Source organism: Pleurodeles waltl, chromosome 11 (genome assembly GCF_031143425.1).
Source record: "Pleurodeles waltl isolate 20211129_DDA chromosome 11, aPleWal1.hap1.20221129, whole genome shotgun sequence".
Taxonomy (NCBI): domain Eukaryota; kingdom Metazoa; phylum Chordata; class Amphibia; order Caudata; family Salamandridae; genus Pleurodeles; species Pleurodeles waltl.
This window is the reverse complement of record NC_090450.1, coordinates 67651731-67673325: the sequence shown is the minus strand read 5'-3', so window position 1 is coordinate 67673325 and position 21595 is coordinate 67651731. Positions and strand designations below refer to the sequence as shown.

At 44.2% G+C, this 21595-nt stretch overlaps 1 protein-coding gene across 2 annotated transcripts in view; it reads right to left on the bottom strand.

Annotated features, from left to right (window-relative positions):
• Positions 1-21595, bottom strand: part of PIK3CA (phosphatidylinositol-4,5-bisphosphate 3-kinase catalytic subunit alpha) — a 372723-nt gene that overhangs the window by 62887 nt on the left and 288241 nt on the right. For both annotated transcript variants that reach the window (XM_069213071.1, XM_069213070.1), the window contains exons 14-15: positions 11149-11255; positions 6325-6446 (exon numbers count right to left, since the gene is read on the bottom strand). In XM_069213071.1, coding sequence (XP_069069172.1) covers positions 6325-6446; positions 11149-11255 — 229 coding nt within the window. The remainder of the gene's footprint in view (positions 1-6324; positions 6447-11148; positions 11256-21595) is intronic.

Here is a 21595-nt window from a genome sequence, read left to right as displayed (position 1 = left end):
CTAAGGAGGACTCCCCACTGGAGCTCTGCTAATAGATGGCCACTTGGACTGCAAGGCCATTACCCTTACCTATGCAACATTGATGAGAAATACACAGGGCGAAATAACACTGCTAAGGGAACGATGGCACGCTGAAGTGGGAGACCTTGAGGAGGTCAATTGGAGGGACTCGTTACAGTTTCCGGGATGGAGGCCATTCGGGCCAATTTCCGTTTCAGTCAACTTAAAACCTTACATGGAACGCACTACACTCAAGTTCTGTTACATAAAATTGGCTAGGCTATTGATGAACGTTGCCACCGGCGGTGCGGCCAAAAAGGTTCCACAAGGTGTGGGGGAGCCCGAATCTCTCTTCCTTTTTTGGGGGACGGGAGGGGGAGCCGTTTGATGGCACACCAGGGTGAGGTAAGTGGTGTGCAGATACTGCTGCACTACCACTGCTGCTGGTAATATGGACAGACTGAGGGCTCTTCTAATTCTATGCTTCTGATTAATCTGGGCTATGCTGTGGCAAAGAGACACTGCCAGAACCTGGGGAGGTCTGCTGTGTTCAAAGTAGAGAGCAGTGGGAAGGGATGGAACTGTGCATAGGGAAAAAGAGAATAGTGTATGTGGGAAAGGGCTGCAGGTGTAAATATGGGAAAATATAGGGGATAGGGAAGAGAACCAGATTTTGAATCTGGGTTTGGGGAGGATAGGGAGAGCTGAGTGGCTGGGGAGTCCGGGGTAACAACAGGGTAGTCAATGTAAAGTGTAATCATTCCCTTCTTTGGGGGAAGAGATGGGAAGACTGGCACCAGGTGGAGTGTGGTCTGTTGCTGGCTACTTGATTTGTTTTGTTTCCATTTCATAGACTGATGATCATGTTTTTGTCGTTGGTTACTGTATTGTCTTGTTAAAATCAATAAAAATATATTATAAAAAACATAATTGCCCACCATCTTTTGCTAGCTATCTGTTTGTGGTCCGTGTTAAAAATTACACTGAAAAGCAGACGATCTGTCCAAAAGTAGCCAATAAGAATGAAAGTATTTGCAGTGTTTCCCTTTTGGAACATTTTCTTGACATACCAAAGTGTTTTGTGGCTCTGTGTACAAAGTCATTAAAAGGCAATTAGGTCATGCCTTCACTAGAATCCTACAAAGGCACTCTAGCTGTATGTATCAAAAACACTGTCTCAATAGGATCCTAAGCTACTCTTAACCGCATCAGCAAAACAGTATGGTCCACTGGCCTCCAGTGCCAGTGTTCCGTCCCCAAAAACAAAACCACTGGTCATTTGATTCCCCAAGTGACCAGGCTGATGGCACCTTTTGTAAGTCCCTAGTAAATGGTACCTCTGGTACCTAGGGCATTAGTACTAAAGAGGGTCCCTAAGAGCTGCAGCATAACTTGTGCCACACTAAGTGACCCAGCACCAAATTCATGCAGACTGCCTCTGCAGGTTGCATGACAAGGTGCTCCAACAACTGAAACCATGACAGGCGACACTTGAGTGCCATTGGGCAGGAGGCTTCAAAAAAGAGCCCACCCGCCTTTGGTATGCAGATCTGGCTTCCCTCAGAAGGGAGATTCTGCCCCAGGGCCCATCTGGCACCAGTACAGGCAGGAAAATGAGCTATGCAGGAGGCGTGTTGCACTGCCAGCCTGGACACACCTTAAGGGTGACAAGCCTGACATGAATACCTTAGGAATTCTGGAACAGGGTGACATCCACTCTCCAAAGAAAGTGGTCATCTAGTGGGCATAGCGAAACCAGAGGTAAGTAGCCCACTGGCTACTACCCCTCACTCCCCTAAGTTGAGTATTTGGGAGATCCTGATACCAGGACCGCAGTTATTCACTGGACACAAAGGAAGGTGTGGACAAGAAGCCTGCTGACTTGAGAACCGAGGAGCATTACCGACTTAGAACCAACCGTGTCAGCTGCACCAGACCCCCACTGAGCAACTGACCTGTCCTGCCACCTCCAAGAAACTGGGAGAGCTGCCATTGCTTTGCAAATCACCAAGAACTCCCATAGAGCAGAGAAACTGCTTCCTTTCATTTGCAGGCACTGCTTTAAAAGTACAGTACTCTGCCCAGTGGCCACTGGGTCCCCCAAGGGATCAATGAGCCAGGGGAAGACTGTTTGGAGCCCAGGAGGTCAGCCCCGCCACTTAACCAAAGTACCAAGACACAGACCCTACTCAGAGGTTCCCTGCACCTATATTTAGGGTACTGGACCCCTTACAGTAACCAAAGCTTGTTGGTGGTCCAATCCAGATTCCAAAAGCACTAAAGCAAACCTACTTGTCGAGGGACATCAGGATCCACAAAACCATTAAGGAGAGTGGCCCTGCTTCCCTTCTTCAAAAGGACACCAAGACCCAGAGAAAGTCACTGACCACAGCAACCGAAGGCAGAGGGCGTTGACGGTGCCCATAGGGTCCTGCGACCTTCTGAAGCTGAGCCCATCCTTGGGTTTGGCCAGACTAGACTTCCAGTCACTGCCGGAAGCCTCTTCCTACAGACCCTCTCCAAACCCAAGTAACTCCAGCACCGGACCGATGCCAAAAGACACCACTGCACGTGAGTTCCACAGCCCAAGGAGAAGTGGATCGATTGTGTTCCAATGTGCAGAGGACCTCAAGGGTTCCAGCGGACCGACCTTTCAGTCCCAGCCTGCAGCAACTTCCCGACCAGACTGTTTCCCACTGAAGTGAACGAGACTCCCACCTCTGTAACACCTCTGCACCCAGACATTCAAGAGGTGACGTGTTGGTGCAGCCATGGACCCTGCCCCCATACTCACCTTAAGTCCTGGAGAACAGTCCCGTAGGACGCTGCGAAGTGTTCGAATGCTGTATATGTTTTTCCCCATAGGATAACATTACATGACCCAAAAAAGTGTAAACTTTCGAAAAGTGTAACAAATTCAAAACGTACTCACCTGATTCTGGTGATCTTTGTATCAAAATGTATATACAAGTATGTGCTTTTTTTTATAAAGTGGTGTCTGATTTCTTTAATGAGTGTGTGTAAGGAAATGCCTCCTTGGCATGGTTGCCCCCTGACTTTTTGCCTTTGCTGATGCTATGTTTACAATTGAAAGTGTGCTGAGGCCTGCTAACCAGGCCCCAGCACCAGTGTTCTTTCCCTAACCTGTACTTTTGTATCCACAATTGGCAGACCCTGGCATCCAGATAAGTCCCTTGTAACTGGTACTTCTAGTACCAAGGGCCCTGATGCCAAGGAAGGTCTCTAAGGGCTGCAGCATGTCTTATGCCACCCTGGAGACCTCTCACTCAGCACAGACACACTGCTTGTCAGCTTGTGTGTGCTAGTGAGAACAAAACGAGTAAGTCGACATGGCACTCCCCTCGGGGTGCCATGCCAGCCTCTCACTGCCTATGCAAGTATAGGTCAGTCACCCCTCTAGCAGGCCTTACAGCCCTAAGGCAGGGTGCACTATACCATAGGTGAGGGTACCAGTGCATGAGCATGGTACCCCTACAGTGTCTAAGCAAAACCTTAGACATTGTAAGTGCAGGGTAGCCATAAGAGTATATGGTCTGGGAGTCTGTCAAACACGAACTCCACAGCACCATAATGGCTACACTGAAAACTGGGAAGTTTGGTATCAAACTTCTCAGCACAATAAATGCACACTGATGCCAGTGTACATTTTATTGCAAAATACACCCCAGAGGGCACCTTAGAGGTGCCCCCTGAAACTTAACCGACTGTCTGTGTAGGCTGACTAGTTCCAGCAGCCTGCCACACTAGAGACATGTTGCTGGCCCCATGGGGAGAGTGCCTTTGTCACTCTGAGGCCAGTAACAAAGCCTGCACTGGGTGGAGATGCTAACACCTCCCCCAGGCAGGAGCTGTAACACCTGGCGGTGAGCCTCAAAGGCTCACCCCTTTGTCACAGCCCAGCAGGGCACTCCAGCTTAGTAGAGTTGCCCGCCCCCTCCGGCCACGGCCCCCACTTTTGGCGGCAAGGCTGGAGGGAACAAAGAAAGCAACAAGGAGGAGTCACTGGCCAGTCAGGACAGCCCCTAAGGTGTCCTGAGCTGAGGTGACTAACTTTTAGAAATCCTCTTCTTGCAGATGGAGGATTCCCCCAATAGGGTTAGGATTGTGACCCCCTCCCCTTGGGAGGAGGCACAAAGAGGGTGTACCCACCCTCAGGGCTAGTAGCCATTGGCTACTAACCCCCCAGACCTAAACACGCCCTTAAATTTAGTATTTAAGGGCTACCCTGAACCCTAGAAAATTAGATTCCTGCAACAACAAGAAGAAGGACTGCCTAGCTGAAAACCCCTGCAGAGGAAGACCAGAAGACAACAACTGCCTTGGCTCCAGAAACTCACCGGCCTGTCTCCTGCCTTCCAAAGAACTCTGCTCCAGCGACGCCTTCCAAGGGGACCAGCGACCTCTGAATCCTCTGAGGACTGCCCTGCTTCGACGACAAGAAACTCCCGAGGACAGCGGACCTGCTCCAAAAAGACTGCAACTTTGTTTCAAGAAGCAGCTTTAAAGAACCCTGCAACTCCCCGCAAGAAGCGTGAGACTTGCAACACTGCACCCGGCGACCCCGACTCGGCTGGTGGAGAACCAACACCTCAGGGAGGACCCCCGGACTACTCTACGACTGTGAGTACCAAAACCTGTCCCCCCTGAGCCCCCACAGCGCCGCCTGCAGAGGGAATCCCGAGGCTTCCCCTGACCGCGACTCTCTGAAACCTAAGTCCCGACGCCTGGAAAAGACCCTGCACCCGCAGCCCCCAGGACCTGAAGGACCGGACTTTCACTGCAGAAGTGACCCCCAGGAGTCCCTCTCCCTTGCCCAAGTGGAGGTTTCCCCGAGGAAGCCCCCCCTTGCCTGCCTGCAGCGCTAAAGAGATCCCTTGATCTCTCATTGACTAACATTGCAAACCCGACGCTTGTTTCTACACTGCACCCGGCCGCCCCCGCGCTGCTGAGGGTGAAATTTCTGTGTGGGCTTGTGTCCCCCCCGGTGCCCTACAAAACCCCCCTGGTCTGCCCTCCGAAGACGCGGGTACTTACCTGCAAGCAGACCGGAACCGGGGCACCCCCTTCTCTCCATTCTAGCCTATGCGTTTTGGGCACCACTTTGAACTCTGCACCTGACCGGCCCTGAGCTGCTGGTGTGGTAACTTTGGGGTTGCTCTGAACCCCCAACGGTGGGCTACCTTGGACCAAGAACTGAACCCTGTAAGTGTCTTACTTACCTGGTAAAACTAACAAAAACTTACCTCCCCCAGGAACTGTGAAAATTGCACTAAGTGTCCACTTTTAAAGTAGCTATTTGTGAATAACTTGAAAAGTATATATGCAATTGAAATGATTCAAAGTTCCTAATGTACTTACCTGCAATACCTTTCAAACAAGATATTACATGTTAAATTTGAACCTGTGGTTCTTAAAATAAACTAAGAAAATATATTTTTCTATAACAAAACCTATTGGCTGGATTTGTCTCTGAGTGTGTGTACCTCATTTATTGTCTATGTGTATGTACAACAAATGCTTAACACTACTCCTTGGATAAGCCTACTGCTCGACCACACTACCACAAAATAGAGCATTAGTATTATCTCTTTTTACCACTATTTTACCTCTAAGGGGAACACTTGGACTCTGTGCATGCTATTCCTTACTTTGAAATAGCACATACAGAGCCAACTTCCTACAGTGTGTCTCACTTACTGCCTATGGGTGTGCATTACTTGCTTAGCACTACCCTCCGATATGCCCAACTGCTCGCCCACACTACCACAAAAAGAGCATTTAGGGTGTCATTGGTGTCTCTAATTCCACTGGGATTTGCTTGGACTGTACACAGTGTACCTCTTTTTATTTCTCTATATAAAGAGCCAGCTTCCTATATTGGATTACCCTCAAATCTATTTCTTGGGCTGATATTATTTGGAGTCTAATGAGACTGGACACTCTGCAACAGATACTTGTAGAGTGATATGGTGCTAAGGAAAATGTTCACTCAACCATCAGGGACAGAACATCATGCCTGAATGGTGCATGACATTTTAAACCACTAGGTGGAGAGTGCCGCTGAATATCTGACAGGTTTGTGCAGCTATAGGTTGATGTACAAGTTGTTACAGTACTGCTAACAAATAAAATTGTGCATTTAGAAAAATAATGTAGAAGTACTGCAGCAATACTATTAAGAATTTTAACCAGAAAGTGGTTTCTCTGCTTGATAACAATATTAACAACATTAGTTCGTTTTTAAATAACAGCGATACACAAAAACTATTAGAAACGCATCGATTAAGTAAACATTTTTCTCACCATCGCCATTTTTGAAAATAATTTCATTATTCTGAAACAGTAACTCAGACATGATGTCAGGATTTTCCCAGTTCAGCCAGAGAGGTCTTTTCGCAGAGGACATAATCCTGCATTCCTCAAGCCTACAGACAAATGTTGAACACGTAAAGTAAACATAAGCTAGAACAGAGAAAATTCAGTAGCAGTCAAAAATAAAGTAACGGAGTCCAAGTTTCAAAATAAAAAGTTAACATACACACACGTAAACACAATTTATTTTTTAACAAGATCTCACTACTGGCCCAAACCGGTTTGTTTGTACTCAATTTTTTTTTCATTGATTATAGGACTTGCCCAAAAATACACAACCTAGTCAATTAAAAAAGCTGAGTTCGGGATTCAAGATATACTGGTACCACTGCTGACAACTACACCACTTGAATCATATCACTTTGCGCTTCATCAATATAAACCACTGGGTATTTTGCGGACACAATTTGCACAATATTCTGTCTCTCATTGTAAAATGCATTATTGAAATAAACAGCAACAGTCCTGGCCCTTGCTTAGCATAGGCACAGAGATTAATGAAATATAGATACACTTAGCAAATACATAGGAAATGCAGACAAAGGACATCAAAACTACGGGCAATAACACTCACTCACACAGACAATCACATCCAAATGTTGATGCCTACAAACAAGTAGGCAGTTACACATTTACACACAAGCATATGCAGAATGCACAAAGGTTTGCAGAAAACAATTGTGCAGGTGTGTCAGTCAATGAATGAGCATCTGAACGTGCATGGCAGAGAGGGCGAGTTGATAGGCAAGTGTATGGGTGCGATCCTGAATGAGTGTGTAAATGGATGACCATGTGGGTTGAAGAATCCCGGGAGGAAACCGGCACATGGTGAAATGTAAATAACAGCATTGCAATCTTACGCCCAGGTATGTTCCACAAATATTGGTTATTGACATTATATATGTTAGTAGAACCCCCTGTTCATTCTGCTGTGTGGGAGGAAGCCAAATCCAGGGCAGAGGGGAGACTATCATGGCAGGAAACCACCAACTTCTACTAACTCTACAAAGAGCATTAATCCAACCAATGCTTATCGGCCCAAGTACAAGGCAACTGGTTAAGTAGGATGCAGCAATAACAATATCAATGGGCAGTCTAGCCACACTTCCTCCATGACAGTCTAACTCACTGCTGATGGGCTGGGATGGAAGAAGTGGGCCCAGACTATTAAAAGACAGAGTGCTAGAGGGGCTGTAGCATCCAGCCCTGCTCTTCCCTTTCAGGTTATAGACACACAAAGTGGCTGGAGTGATTTGTGTCTTAAAGTGACATCTTCCCTCATTCTCCCATTCCTCTGTGCCCCCGGAGTTGTGGGAGACCAGCATGGGGCTGGACTAATCATGCTCCAGGGTCCAGGGGAAAAAGAAGCAGTGCTGGACTATTTCGCTCCTCACTCCTGGTTCAGTGCCAGGCTCGCGGCCCATGGCCCAAGGGCAAGCCAACTGATTGGCAGGGGTGTGACAACATTTCATAGGTAGGGAAGAGGGCCTAGCAACTCCAGGCAATAGACACTAACCTAACTTTTCACCTGCCACAAAAAGCAGACAATGACTAGGAGAAACAATGAGTAAAAAGTATCAGAGGGCCAGCAGGAGCCATGGTGTATTTTTGCAGTTAAAAGCAGCACAAGCTTGATCCAAAGGTATTGGAGCATTTTATATGAGCACTAGGTTCTTCACACAAGGACACACTAAATGATTTGCCCAGGTTCACAGAATGTTTAGCAGACACGGACACTAACACCTGGTTCCCCCGGTCCACATATTGCTACTCTCCATCTCCCACGATACAACTGGCTCTGAACGGGTTGTGATGGCGTGATCAGAGCAGGGCTAACGAGCAACAGTGATAGAGAGATGGTAAACAAAGCCCTGCCGCATCCATCCTGGGTTATTTCTACACTGCTGACTTCGAAAGAAAGCAGATTGTTGACAGTGTAAAGCTGCACTGGACAGTACTGATGGAATGGACTGTCAGGAAGGCAAAGAGAGCATGGGGTGGGTTGTCCAAGGTCAGTCTTGTGGCATCTGGTAATCCGACTGTCAGTATGCCTGAAGCAAGAATGTTGCCCTGACCAGACGGGAAACCAAAACCAGTCCTTCTAAAATATTCAAACCAACCCCAAACAGGGGATTTTGGGGTCATGGCTGAGTAATGGAAGCCTGAAAGCAGCAGAACGGCAAGTCTGACAAGATTTTTCTCACAATAACATTTCTCGGACTCATCCCACCTGCTTGGTTGAGTGGAGTTCGCCAATGGATTCCTAAAAAAAAAGTTGTGCTATCGCCTGGTAGTGCAGAGTGCCTATGTCCCGGATACTGTGGGATATAAAGTGCCCCCACAATGTGTACTTATGCAGGCGAGCAGTACTCGTAGTGCATCAGGAAGAAAACCGAAATTCAAACAGCACAATTCTCCCACAGCAGCAAGGCGAACCAGCCAGTATGGATTTTGAATATCAATTACAGAAGGGTTGCATTCTAGTGTGGTCTCTTGAAATATGGCCTGGACGTTTGGCAAGACTGTTCCCATTGGAACAGAGTAAAGATTGATTTGTATATAGCTGGGTACAAACTGAGGAGGAAATTGTTCAAAATAACTATGGACTGGGATGTAGCCCAAATAATTACATGTGGCTGAGATGAATTCAAGCATCCCATTCATCATATTATTTGTGTACTTCACTGCGCCAGGTAAGTCTAGATGTGGGCGCTGTGCTCACTGTGCTACTGGAACCAAGCTGCACCCAACTGATGAGCCTGATTTGGGGGGAAACCAGTCTTGGGTTGATAGTGTTTTGGTTAAAAATGGAGTTGCCATGGCAGTTCGGGCTGCACTGTTCCTACTGGAGCCGGGTCAAGCCTGATTTGCTTACTGCTGGGTTCAACCTCAGATAGCATGGTGTACAAAGTAATAATGGACTGGGATGTGACCTGAGTAATTACAAGCGGCTGAGATTAATTCAAGCATTCAATTCATCACTTTTTTTGTATATATAATTTTAACTTCAGTGCCCTCTTGATTTGTTGACTATTCAGATGCTTTTCTACTAGCTAGTAATTGAAATAACTCCAAGGTCAAAAACAAAGGATTTCTACAAAATGCCTCTGTTTGAAAAGATGTAACAATATTTCTTTAGTGACAACTACGACAACTATTCTCATGACACCTTTAATCTCTATATCATGCACCGGTTCGAAAGGATCTCGCTTACTAAATTTAATGTCTGCCAAATGAACCATGATTTAACTGAGGAGTAAGCTTGCATCAACCTGATGTCTCGGGCAGGGCGAAATTCAGTCAACTGTAAGTCATGACACTATCATCTGTCAATACTGGAGACCTTCTTCTTGAACCTCATTTTCCTCTTCTGAAGTCGCTGGACTTGAGGGACATACCACTGATTCCTTCAACACCGACCAGTGCTACCAGGAGGGTTACGTATTATGAAGGTGCAAGAGGGTCTAAGTTCATGGATACTCCCTGGATGGCCTGTACTAATGACAGGTCATCTAAAAGGAAACGTAGTTTTAATAGTTAGCCATCTGAGTAGAGATGGCATACAAGGCTGTCCAATTGAGCAGCACCAAGGGTAAGCATTAGGCAATATTCCTTGGTCAGACTTGTGGACAAACCAAAGGACTCTACAATGATAATGCTAGCAAAATCACCAATAATTTAGCTCATCATTACAGCGGGCTGGGTGCAGATTAATTAACCTAGTAGAAGTTCTTTTCTAGATTGGAATATGAAAACGCATTGTTCTGGACAGTTTCTGGTAACTTTGAGAGGAGCCATGAATCTAGAATCAGACACAGTCTTTCCGTTTTTTTAAAGGAAACATGTCTGGAATACACATCCTGATTCCTTTAAGTCATTGGGATCTTTTCTGCTGCATCTTTTATCACAGTCCTTTTCGAGCTGCTACAGGCAATTCCCCTATAGTCAATGATTCATGGCTGAAGACTTTTTTTTTAACCAAACTGCACTGAAATATTTTTGCGCTACACTTTGCACTCCTATATAACTGGGTGTCAGTTTTGTGGATGTTTGATAGTCTCAGTCCTACCCTGGTGCAAATAGGAGGAAAGAATGCCAACTTCTGTAAGTATACTCACGTTTCTTACTCTATTATTCTCTACACATACTGCTGTATAAGAAGATTTCGCTAGTATTTAAAGGTTTGCAAAGTGAAATAGCATGCTTCTGTATCATGTGAGAAGGTGCCTGATTCATGCAGAAAGCTCAGAACATCCAAAATGACATTTTTTAATTTTTCTCTTACAAACCAGCTATAGTTGGATGGGAATAGCTGGAACGTATTCTTTATAGTGAGGAAGCACTCCCCCTCCATGCTCCCAGGTAATTGAGTAATGGTTTTGCAATTTTATTTAGTCACTAAGTCTTAGGGTAAGAAATACTTTGCTAGTCAGTCCGGCTATAAGTGTAAACACCATGTATATTTTGCTGCCCAGAGTCTAGCAACTCTACTTCATCTGATGGGAGTGTTGATTTAGGTCTTTGTTGCTGAGGGTCTAGCAATATCCAACTGTAAAAATGTACATCTTTGTCACCTTCATATTAATCTTCTTCCTGATTACCCTTCCATTTTTACTGCCTCTTAGTTTACATGTAGACCCTCCAGTTTTAGAATCAGGCCATGAAGGACTAAATAGGCACGGTCTAGAATCTCTTCAATAGTTGTCTTGATGATGTGTACCTTTATTAACGAGTATCAGAGAAAAACATAGGTACCTGAGAGTGCCCAGTTGATGTGCAGGATTCAAGGGAGAAATAAAACCTTGTAAAGCATCCATGAAGTCTGGCCGCCTCATTTGTTCAACAAGAAATTTCATCTGGACCTGATACACAGAAGTGCAATGTCAGTTGAAGGCACTAAAACGACAAGTATTAAAAAAGTATTCTTGTTTTAAAAAAAAAAGCAAAAAGTGACTACTATTTTGTAATAATGCACGGACTATTCAGAAAACAGAAATTGCACCATAAACTTTATAATGCAAGTAAATGAGAAGTGTATCTCACTAGCAAGTCAACAAATCTATGCATGTATTTTTAATCTTTTAAACTAAAAAGAAAATGAATAAATGTGAGGGACTAATCACAGCAAGGTCACAGGGACTATGTTGATAGGAGCCCGAGCTGAGCAGTTAAATCTATTAATAAAACAAAAGAAACCATAAAGCATGTGCACACAAGACGAAATCTATGAGATGTACAGAGCAAATAATAGAATGAGTAGAGTCTTGACATACGTTATTTTTAGAAAGATTTGGAAGGAGGAAAATGGGGCTTTGCAATGATAAGAACAGACATTTATAATTACAAATCTTTCATTTTAGGGCAGCTTTCGACCTCAGTAGCACAAAAAAGTAAAGTATGATGAAAACAATGAATACAACAATTACTTATACAAGGTCCCTACTTCACCTGGAAGTATATATATATATTTTGATAACCCCTTCCAACAACATTTTATTTTAGAGAATATGGTGCTAACGTGAATTTGTGCTTCAGTCTAAAACAACAACGTTTACAACACCTTCAAAAGTCAATGTACGTAGTTAATGTGATGAATATATTCAGTGTTTCATTTTGGTACTTTTTTCCAAGAATTACGGCAAAACAATTAATAATGTATTGTCTACCAATACAAAGGTCTCCTAACAAAAAACACAGACAAATATATATATTTATTTCTGGTCATGTAGAATCTATCTATCTAAAAACAACAACACTTCAGGCTTATAGTGGCACATAAATTAAGCAGAAAACGAAGTAGTGAACCCTGGGTTGTTCCACAGTTTTAGATGGAGAGGAGCTCCTTCATATGAAGCAGCAATCACCAAAACCACTGACATTCTGAAACTGCTCATTTCAAAAGTGTTTAAAGACTGGCTCAAAAAATGGCAAAATACTTGTATAGCACAGAGTCTGCACTATAGTCACTCTATGCTTAAAAACACTGTTAGAAAAACAGACATTTGAGGACAATAGTATTAGAGTGTCGGATGTGTGTTAGGCAGATGTTCATTAAAAAAAATACATATACACACAAATATATATACACACACACACACACATATATTACACACACATATATATACACACACACACACACACACACACACACACACACACACACACACACACACACACACACATATATATATATGGAAAATGTCACTTACCCAGTGTACATCTGTTCGTGGCATGAGACGCTGCAGATTCACATGCTGTGCATATCCCGCCATCTAGTGTTGGGCTCGGAGTGTTACAAGTTGTTTTTCTTCGAAGAAGTCTTTTCGAGTCACGAGATCGAGGGACTCCTCCCCTTTCGGCTCCATTGCGCATGGGCGTCGACTACATGTTAGATTGTTTTCCCCGCAGAGGGTGAGGTAGGAGTTGTGTATATAGTAATAGTGCCCATGCATTGGAGTAAGTATGTATGTACATAATGTGTCTAAAAGTGATATATATATTTACAAATGTAGAAGTTTATTTTTATCAACTTATAACGGCTACAGGCTCCCGGGGAGGTGGGAGGGCGCATGTGAATCTGCAGCATCTCATGCCACGAACAGATGTACACTGGGTAAGTGACATTTTCCGTTCAATGGCATGTGTAGCTGCAGATACACATGCTGTGCATAGACTAGTAAGCAGTTATCTCCCCAAAAGCGGTGGTCTAGTCTGTAGGAGTTGAAGTTGTTTGAAATAATGTTCGTAATACTGCCTGTCCTACTGTGGCTTGTTGTGTTGTTAACACATCCACACAGTAATGTTTAGTGAATGTATGCGGCGTAGACCATGTGGCTGCCTTACAGATTTCTGTCATTGGTATATTTCCCACAAAGGCCATGGTGGCGCCTTTCTTTCTAGTGGAGTGTGCCTTTGGTGTAATAGGCAGTTCTCTCTTTGCTTTAACATAACAGGTTTGAATACACTTAACTATCCATCTGGCAATGCCTTGTTTGGATATTGGATTTCCTGTATGAGGTTTTTGAAAAGCTACAATTGTTTTGTTTTGCTAAATTGTTTAGTTCCATCAATGTAATACATTAGTGCTCTTTTTATGTCTAATGTATGCAATGCTCTTTCAGCTACAGAGTCTGGTTCTGGAAAAAATACTGGGAGTTCCACTGTTTGATTTAAGTGGAACGGTGATATAACTTTTGGTAACAACTTGGGTATTGTGCGTAGAACCAATTTATGTTTGTGTATTTGTATAAAGGGTTCCTGTATGGTAAAGGCTTGTATTTCACTTACTCTAAGAGATGTGATAGCTATTAGGAAGGCTACTTTCCATGTTAAGTATTGCGTCTCACAAGAGTGCATGGGTTCAAATGGTGGACCCATGAGTCGTGTTAATACAATATTGAGGTTCCACGAAGGAACTGGTGGTGTTCTTGGGGGGAATGATCCTTTTTAGACCCTCCATAAATGCTTTTATGATTGGGATTCTAAATAGTGATGTTGAATGTGTAATTTGCAGATAGGCAGAAATTGCTGTGAGATGTATTTTAATGGATGAAAAAGCTACCTTAGACTTTTGTAAGTGTAGTAAGTAGCTTACAATGTTTTTCGTGGACGCGTGTAATGGGTGAATTTGATTATTATGACAGTAATAAACAAATTGTTTCCATTTATTTGCTTAGCAATGTCTTGTAGTAGGTTTCCTAGCCTGTTTGATGACCTCCATACATTCTTGTGTAAGGTCTAGATGTCCAAATTCTAAGACTTCAGAAGCCAGACTGCTAGACTGAGCGATTCGGGTGTCTGATCTGTTGTTTGTGTTGAGTTAACAGATCTGGTCTGTTTGGTAGCTTGATATGAGGCACTACTGATAGGTCTAGTAGTGTTGTGTACCTTGGTTGGTGTGCCCACGTTGGTGCTACTAGTATTAGTTTGAGTTTGTTTTGACTCAATTTGTTTACTAGATACGGAAGGAGTGGGAGAGGGGGAAAAGCGTAAGCAAATATCCCTGACCAACTCATCCATAACGCATTGCCCTTGGAGTGAGGGTGTGTATACCTGGATGCGAAGTTTTGGCATTTTGCGTTTTTTGTTGCGAATAGGTCTATTTGCGGTATTCGCCAGTTTTGGAAGTAGGTTTGTAGTATCTGGGGATGAATTTCCCATTCGTGGATCTGTTGGTGATCTCGACTGAGATTGTCGGCTAACTGGTTTTGAATTCCTGGGATGTATTGCGCTATTAGGCGAATGTGATTGTGAATCGCCCAATGCCAAATCTTTTGTGCTAAGAGACACAGCTGTGATGAGTGTGTCCCTCCCTGTTTGTTTAGGTAATACATTGTTGTCATGTCTGTTTTGACAAGAATGTGTTTGTGGGTTATTAGTGGTTGAAATGCTTTCAATGCTAGAAACACTGCTAGTAGTTCTAGTTGATTTATATGAAGTTGTTTTTGCTGAGTGTCTCATTGTCCCTGGATGCTGTGTTGGTTGAGGTGTGCTCCCCACCCGACCATGGAAGCATCTGTTGTGATCACGTATTGAGGCACTGGGTCTGGGAAAGGTCACCCTTGGTTTAAATTTATAGGATTCCACCACTGAAGTGAGGTGTGTGTTTGGCGGTCTATCAACACTAGATCTTGAAGTTGACCCTGTGCTTGTGTCCATTGTGTCGCTAGGCACTGCTGTAAGGGCCGCATGTGTAATCTTGCGTTTGGGACAATGGCTATGCATGAAGACATCATGCCTAGAAGTTTCATCACAAATTTTACTTGATATTGTTGGTTTGGGTGCATGCTTTGTATTACTTTTTGGAATGCTTGTACCCTTTGTGGACTTGGAGTGGCAATCCTTTTTTTTTGTGTTGATTGTCGCTCCTAAGCATTGTTGTATTTGACACGGTTGTAAGTGTGATTTTAGGTAGTTTATTGAGAACCCTAGTTTGTGAAGGGTTTCTATGACGTATTTTGTGTGTTGAAGACACTGTTTCGGAGTGCTGGTTTTTATTAACCAATCGTCTAGATACGGGAATACGTGTATGTGCTGTCTTCTGATATGTGCGGCTACTACTGCAAGGCATTTTGTAAATACCCTTGGTGCTGTTGTTATCCCGAATGGTAACACTTTGAATTGGTAATGTACTCCTTGGATTACAAACCTTAAGTATTTCCTGTGTGAAGGATCTATGGGTATATGGAAGTACGCATCCTTGAGATCTAATGTTGACATGTAGTCGTCTTGTTTGAGCAAGGGGATCACGTCTTGAAGTGTTACCATGTGAAAGTGATCTGATGTAAAGATTTAGTGTTCTGAGATCTAAGATGGGTCTCAGAGTTTTGTCCTTTTTAGGTATTAGAAAATACAGGGAATAAACACCTGTTCCTTTATGATGGTTGGGTACCAGTTCTATTGCCTCTTTTTGTAACAACGCTTGGACTTCTAGTTGTAATAGATCCAAGTGCTGTTTGGACATGTTGTGTGTTCTTGGAGGCACATTTGGTGGTAATTGTAGGAATTCTATGCAATAACCATGTTGGATAATGGCTAGGACCCACGAGTCTGTAGTTATTTCTTCCCAATTTTTGTAATAATCTGTGAGTCTCCCCCCCACTGGTGTTGGGGATTTGTGACATTGAAGTCACTGTTTAGTTTGTGGGTTTTTTGGGCTTTGGAATTTCCCTCTGGTTTTAGGGAACTGTCCACCTCTATATTGTCCCCGAAAGCCTCCTCTTTGATACTGGCCCTGGTATGTGGGTCTGGCTTGTGAGGTTGAGGGTTCTGTGCTTTGGGCTCGAAACCCCCTCTAAAGTGTGGCTTTCTAAAGGTGACTCTGCTCTGTGGGGAGTAGAGCGCGCCCATGGCTTTGGCCGTGTCAGTGTCCTTCTTTAGCTTCTCTACAGCTGTATCCACCTCCGGCCCAAACAACTGTTGTCCATTAAAAGGCATATTAAGCACAGCCTGTTGGATCTCTGGCTTAAATCCGGAGGTGCGGAGCCATGTGTGTCTCCGAATAGTGACCGCTGTGTTCACAGTTCTGGCGGCTGTGTCCGCTGCGTCCATTGCCAATCGTATCTGGTTGTTGGAGATACTTTGGCCCTCCTCCACCACTTGCTGTGCACGATTTTGAAACTCCTTGGGAAGATGTTCAATAAAATGCTGCATTTCTTCCCAATGAGCCCGGTCATATCTTGCCAATAAAGCCTGTGAATTGGCAATGCGCCATTGATTTGCTGCCTGTGCTGCAACTCTTTTCCCGGCTGCATCAAATTTTCGACTTTCTTTGTCGGGTGGTGGTGCATCCCCAGAAGTTTGTGAGTTTGCCCTTTTGTGTGCTGCGCCTACTACCACTGAGTCAGGTGTTAGTTGTTGCGTGATGTACACAGGGTCCGTAGGGGGAGGCTTGTACTTTTTGTCCACCCTAGGTGTAATAGCTCTGCATTTGACGGGTCTTGAAACACTTGTTTTGCGTGTTTTAACATCCCTGGTAACATCGGCAGACTCTGGTACTGGCTGTGTGTTGACGACAAAGTGTTAAATAAAAAGTCATCCTCAATAGGTTCAGCATGCAGTGCTGCATTGTGAAAAGTAGCTGCCCTGGACACCACCTGCATGTAAGCAGTACTGTCTTCAGGTGGTGACGGTCTTGCCGGGTAGCAGTCTGGACTATTGTCAGATACTGGTGCATCGTATAGATCCCATGCATCTGGGTCATCCTGGGTCATCCCTGTGTGCGTTGGAGATTGCATTATAGGGGGTGTTGCAATTGGTGACAGTTGCGGTGAGTGCTGTGGGGATGGTTGTGGCGAAAAACGTGGTGGATTTTTTTTTCGCCACCTTTGCTTTTGACTGTTTATCTGTTTCTTGGAAAGCAAGTTTCCTTTTTATTTTAATAGGGGGAAGAGTTCTTATTTTCCCTGTGTCTTTCTGAATATGGAGCCTTCTTTGTGTATAGTCTGGCTCTCCCAGCTCCAATTCTTGTCCAAATTTATGGGCTTGAAGTTGTGATGACAGGCCTTATTCTTCAGAATAGGTGCTCTGTTTCGGCACCGAAACTTTTTCCCGCAGTCTTTTTCGGCTCCGAAGCCACATTTTTCGGTTTCGGGGTGCCGATCTCTCGGTGCCGACTTTGGTCGGAGCCGGTATCTCGGTTTCGAGTCTGGTCGGAGCCAGTATCTCTGTGCCGGTATCTCGACCGCAGTCGGATGTCTTTGACACGTGTGTGCCCTTTTTTGGTGCCGATGGTTGGTCACCGTGTTTACGGGTTAAGCCATGGCCTGCCGGCGGTGGCGTCCCCTGTGCTTTCATTATCTTGGTGTGAGTTTTGGCCGGGGCAGTTTTACTCACGGTTTTTGCCGGCTGCTCACTTTCGGCCTCGTCGGAGTCCGAATCCGGAATGGAGTAAGTCTCCTCCTCTTCGACGTCGTATTGTCCTGCCGGCGTCGATACCATTTGAAGCCTTCGAGCTCTCTGGTCCCGTAGCGTCTTTTTCGACCGAAATGGCCGGCAGGCCTCGCAGGTATCCTCTTTGTGTTCGGGGAACAAACACAAATTACAGACCAAATGCTGGTCTGTGTAAGGATACTTATTGTGGCATTCGGGGCAGAAGTGGAATGGGGTCCGTTCCATTAGCCTTGAAGACGCACGCGGTCGGGCCGACCAAGCCCCGCCGGGGAATGGGAGCCCCGAAGGGCTACCGGTGCTCTTCTTTTATTCGGTGTCGATCTGCTATAACTAACCCGATACCGAACGCAAACAATACCGTAGAGTTTTCCGAGATTTAACTAACTTTCCGAACCGAAACACGGAGCAAAGAGGAACACGTCCGAACCCGATGGCGGAAAGAAAACAATCTAAGATGGAGTCGACGCCCATGCGCAATGGAGCCAAAATGGGAGGAGTCCCTCGATCTCGTGACTCGAAAAGACTTCTTCGAAGAAAAACAACTTGTAACACTCCGAGCTCTAGATGGCGGGATATGCACAGCATGTGTATCTGCAGCTACACATGCCATCGAACACACATATATATATATACATATATATATATATATATATATACACACACACACACACACACACATATATATGGAAAATGTCACTTACCCAGTGTACATCTGTTCGTGGCATTAGTCGCTGCAGATTCACATGCTGTGCACATCCCGCCATCTGGTGTTGGGCTCGAAGTGTTACAAGTTGTTTTTCTTCGAAGAAGTCTTTCGAGTCACGAGATCGAGGGACTCCTCCCATTTCGGCTCCATTGCGCATGGGCGTCGACTCCATCTTAGATTGTTTTCCCCGCAGAGGGTGAGGTAGGAGTTGCATATGCTAGTAATAGTGCCCATGCAATGGAGTGAATACGTATGTACATAATGTAGTTTAAAGTAATATATTTACAAATATACAGATGTTCAAGATCAACTTCTAAACGGCTACAGGCTCCCGGGGAGGCGGGTGGGCGCATGTGAATCTGCAGCGACTAATGCCACGAACAGATGTACACTGGGTAAGTGACATTTTCCGTTCGATGGCATGTGTAGCTGCAGATACACATGCTGTGCATAGACTAGTAAGCAGTTATCTCCCCAAAAGCGGTGGTTCAGCCTGTAGGAGTTGAAGTTGTTTGAAACAATGTTCGTAGTACTGCTTGGCCTACTGTGGCTTGCTGTGCCGTTAGCACATCTACACAGTAGTGTTTGGTAAATGTATGAGGCGTAGACCATGTAGCTGCCTTACATATTTCGGTCATTGGAATATTTCCTAGAAAGGCCATGGTAGCACCTTTCTTTCTAGTTGAGTGTGCCTTTGGTGTAATAGGCAGTTTTCCGTTTGCTTTAAGATAACAGGTTTGAATGCACTTAACTATCCATCTAGCAATGCCTTGCTTAGAAATTGGATTTCCTGTATGAGGTTTTTGGAAAGCAATAAATAATTGTTTTGTTTTTCGAATTAGTTTTGTTCTGTCAATGTAGTACATTAACGCTCTTTTGATATCTAATGTATGTAGTGCTCTTTCAGCTACAGAGTCTGGCTGTGGGAAGAACACTGGTAATTCTACTGTTTGATTTAAGTGGAACGGTGATATGACTTTTGGTAGAAATTTTGGATTTGTCTGTAGAACTACTTTATGCTTGTGTATTTGAATAAATGGTTCTTGTATGGTAAATGCTTGAATCTCACTTACTCTTCTTAAAGATGTGATGGCAATTAAAAATGCAACTTTCCATGTTAAGTATTGCATTTCACAAGAGTGCATGGGCTCAAAAGGTGGACCCATGAGTCATGTTAAGACAATGTTGAGGTTCCATGAAGGAACTGGTGGTGTTCTTGGTGGTATAATTCTCTTTAGACCTTCCATAAATGCTTTTATGACTGGTATTCTAAATAGAGAAGTTGAGTGCGTAATTTGCAGGTAAGCTGAAATTGCTGTAAGATGTATCTTAATGGAAGAAAAAGCTAGCTTTGACTTTTGCAGATGTAGTAAGTATCCTACGATGTCTTTGGCAGATGCGTGTAAGGGTTGAATTTGATTATTATGGCAGTAATAAACAAATCTTTTCCACTTATTTGCATAGCAATGTCTAGTGGTAGGTTTCCTAGCTTGTTTTATGACCTCCATACATTCATGTCTAAGGTCTAAGTGTCCGAACTCTAGGACTTCAGGAGCCAGATTGCTAGATTCAGCGATGCTGGATTTGGGTGTCTGATCTGTTGTTTGTGTTGCGTTAACAGATCTGGTATGTTTGGTAGTTTGACATGAGGCACTACTGAGAGGTCTAGTAGTGTTGTGTACCAAGGTTGTCTTGCCCATGTTGGCGCTATTAGTATGAGTTTGAGTTTGTTTTGACTCAACTTGTTTACTAGATATGGAAGGAGTGGGAGAGGGGGAAAAGCGTAAGCAAATATCCCTGACCAACTCATCCATAACGCATTGCCCTGGGACTGATCTTGTGGGTACCTGGATGCAAAGTTTTGGCATTTTGTGGGTACCTGGATGCGAAGTTTTGGCATTTTGCGTTTTCCTTTGTTGCAAATAGATCTATTTGTGGTGTTCCCCAACTCTGGAAGTAAGTATTTAGTATTTGGGGGTGAATCTCCCATTCGTGGATCTGTTGGTGATTCCGAGAGAGATTGTCTGCTAACTGATTCTGAATTCCTGGAATAAATTGTGCTATTAGGCGAATGTGGTTGTGAATCGCCCAATGCCATATTTTCTGTGCCAGGAGACACAACTGTGTTGAGTGTGTCCCTCCCTGTTTGTTTAGGTAATACATCGTTGTCATGTTGTCTGTTTTGACAAGAATGTGTTTGTGGCTTATTATGGGTTGAAATGCTTTTAGCGCTAGAAATACTGCCAATAGTTCTAAGTGATTTATGTGAAACTGTTTTTGGTGAGTGTCCCATTGTCCTTCGATGCTGTATTGATTGAGGTGTGCTCCCCACCCTATCATGGAGGCATCTGTCGTTATTACATATTGTGGCACTGGGTCTTGGAAAGGCCGCCCTTGGTTTAAATGTATACTGTTCCACCACTGAAGCGAGGTGTATGTTTGGCAGTCTACCAACACCAGATCTAGAAGTTGACCCTGTGCCTGTGACCACTGTGATGCTAGGCACTGTTGTAATGGCCGCATGTGCAACCTTGCTTTTTGGACAATGGGTATGCATGAGGACATCATGCCTAGGAGTTTCATCACCATTTTGACTTGAATTCTTTGTTTTGGATACATGGCCTGTATTACATTGTGAAATGCCTGAACCCTTTGTGGACTTGGAGTGGCAATCCCTTTTGCTGTGTTGATTGTCGCCCCTAAGTATTGCTGTGTTTGACACGGCAGAAGGTGTGACTTTGTGTAGTTGATTGAGAAACCTAGTTTGAGGAGGGTTTCTATGACATACTTTGTGTGTTGTGAACACCTTTCTAGCGTGTTGGTTTTGATTAACCAATCGTCTAGGTACGGGAACACATGTATTTGCTGCCTTCTGATATGTGCAGCTACGACTGCGAGGCATTTTGTAAAAACTCTTGGCGTAGTTGTTATTCCGAATGGCAACACCTTGAATTGGTAATGTATCCCTTGGAATACAAACCTTAATTACTTTCTGTGTGACGGATGTATCGGTATATGGAAATATGCATCCTTTAGGTCTAGTGTTGTCATGTAGTCTTGTTGTTTGAGTAGTGGGATTACGTCTTGTAATGTCACCATGTGAAA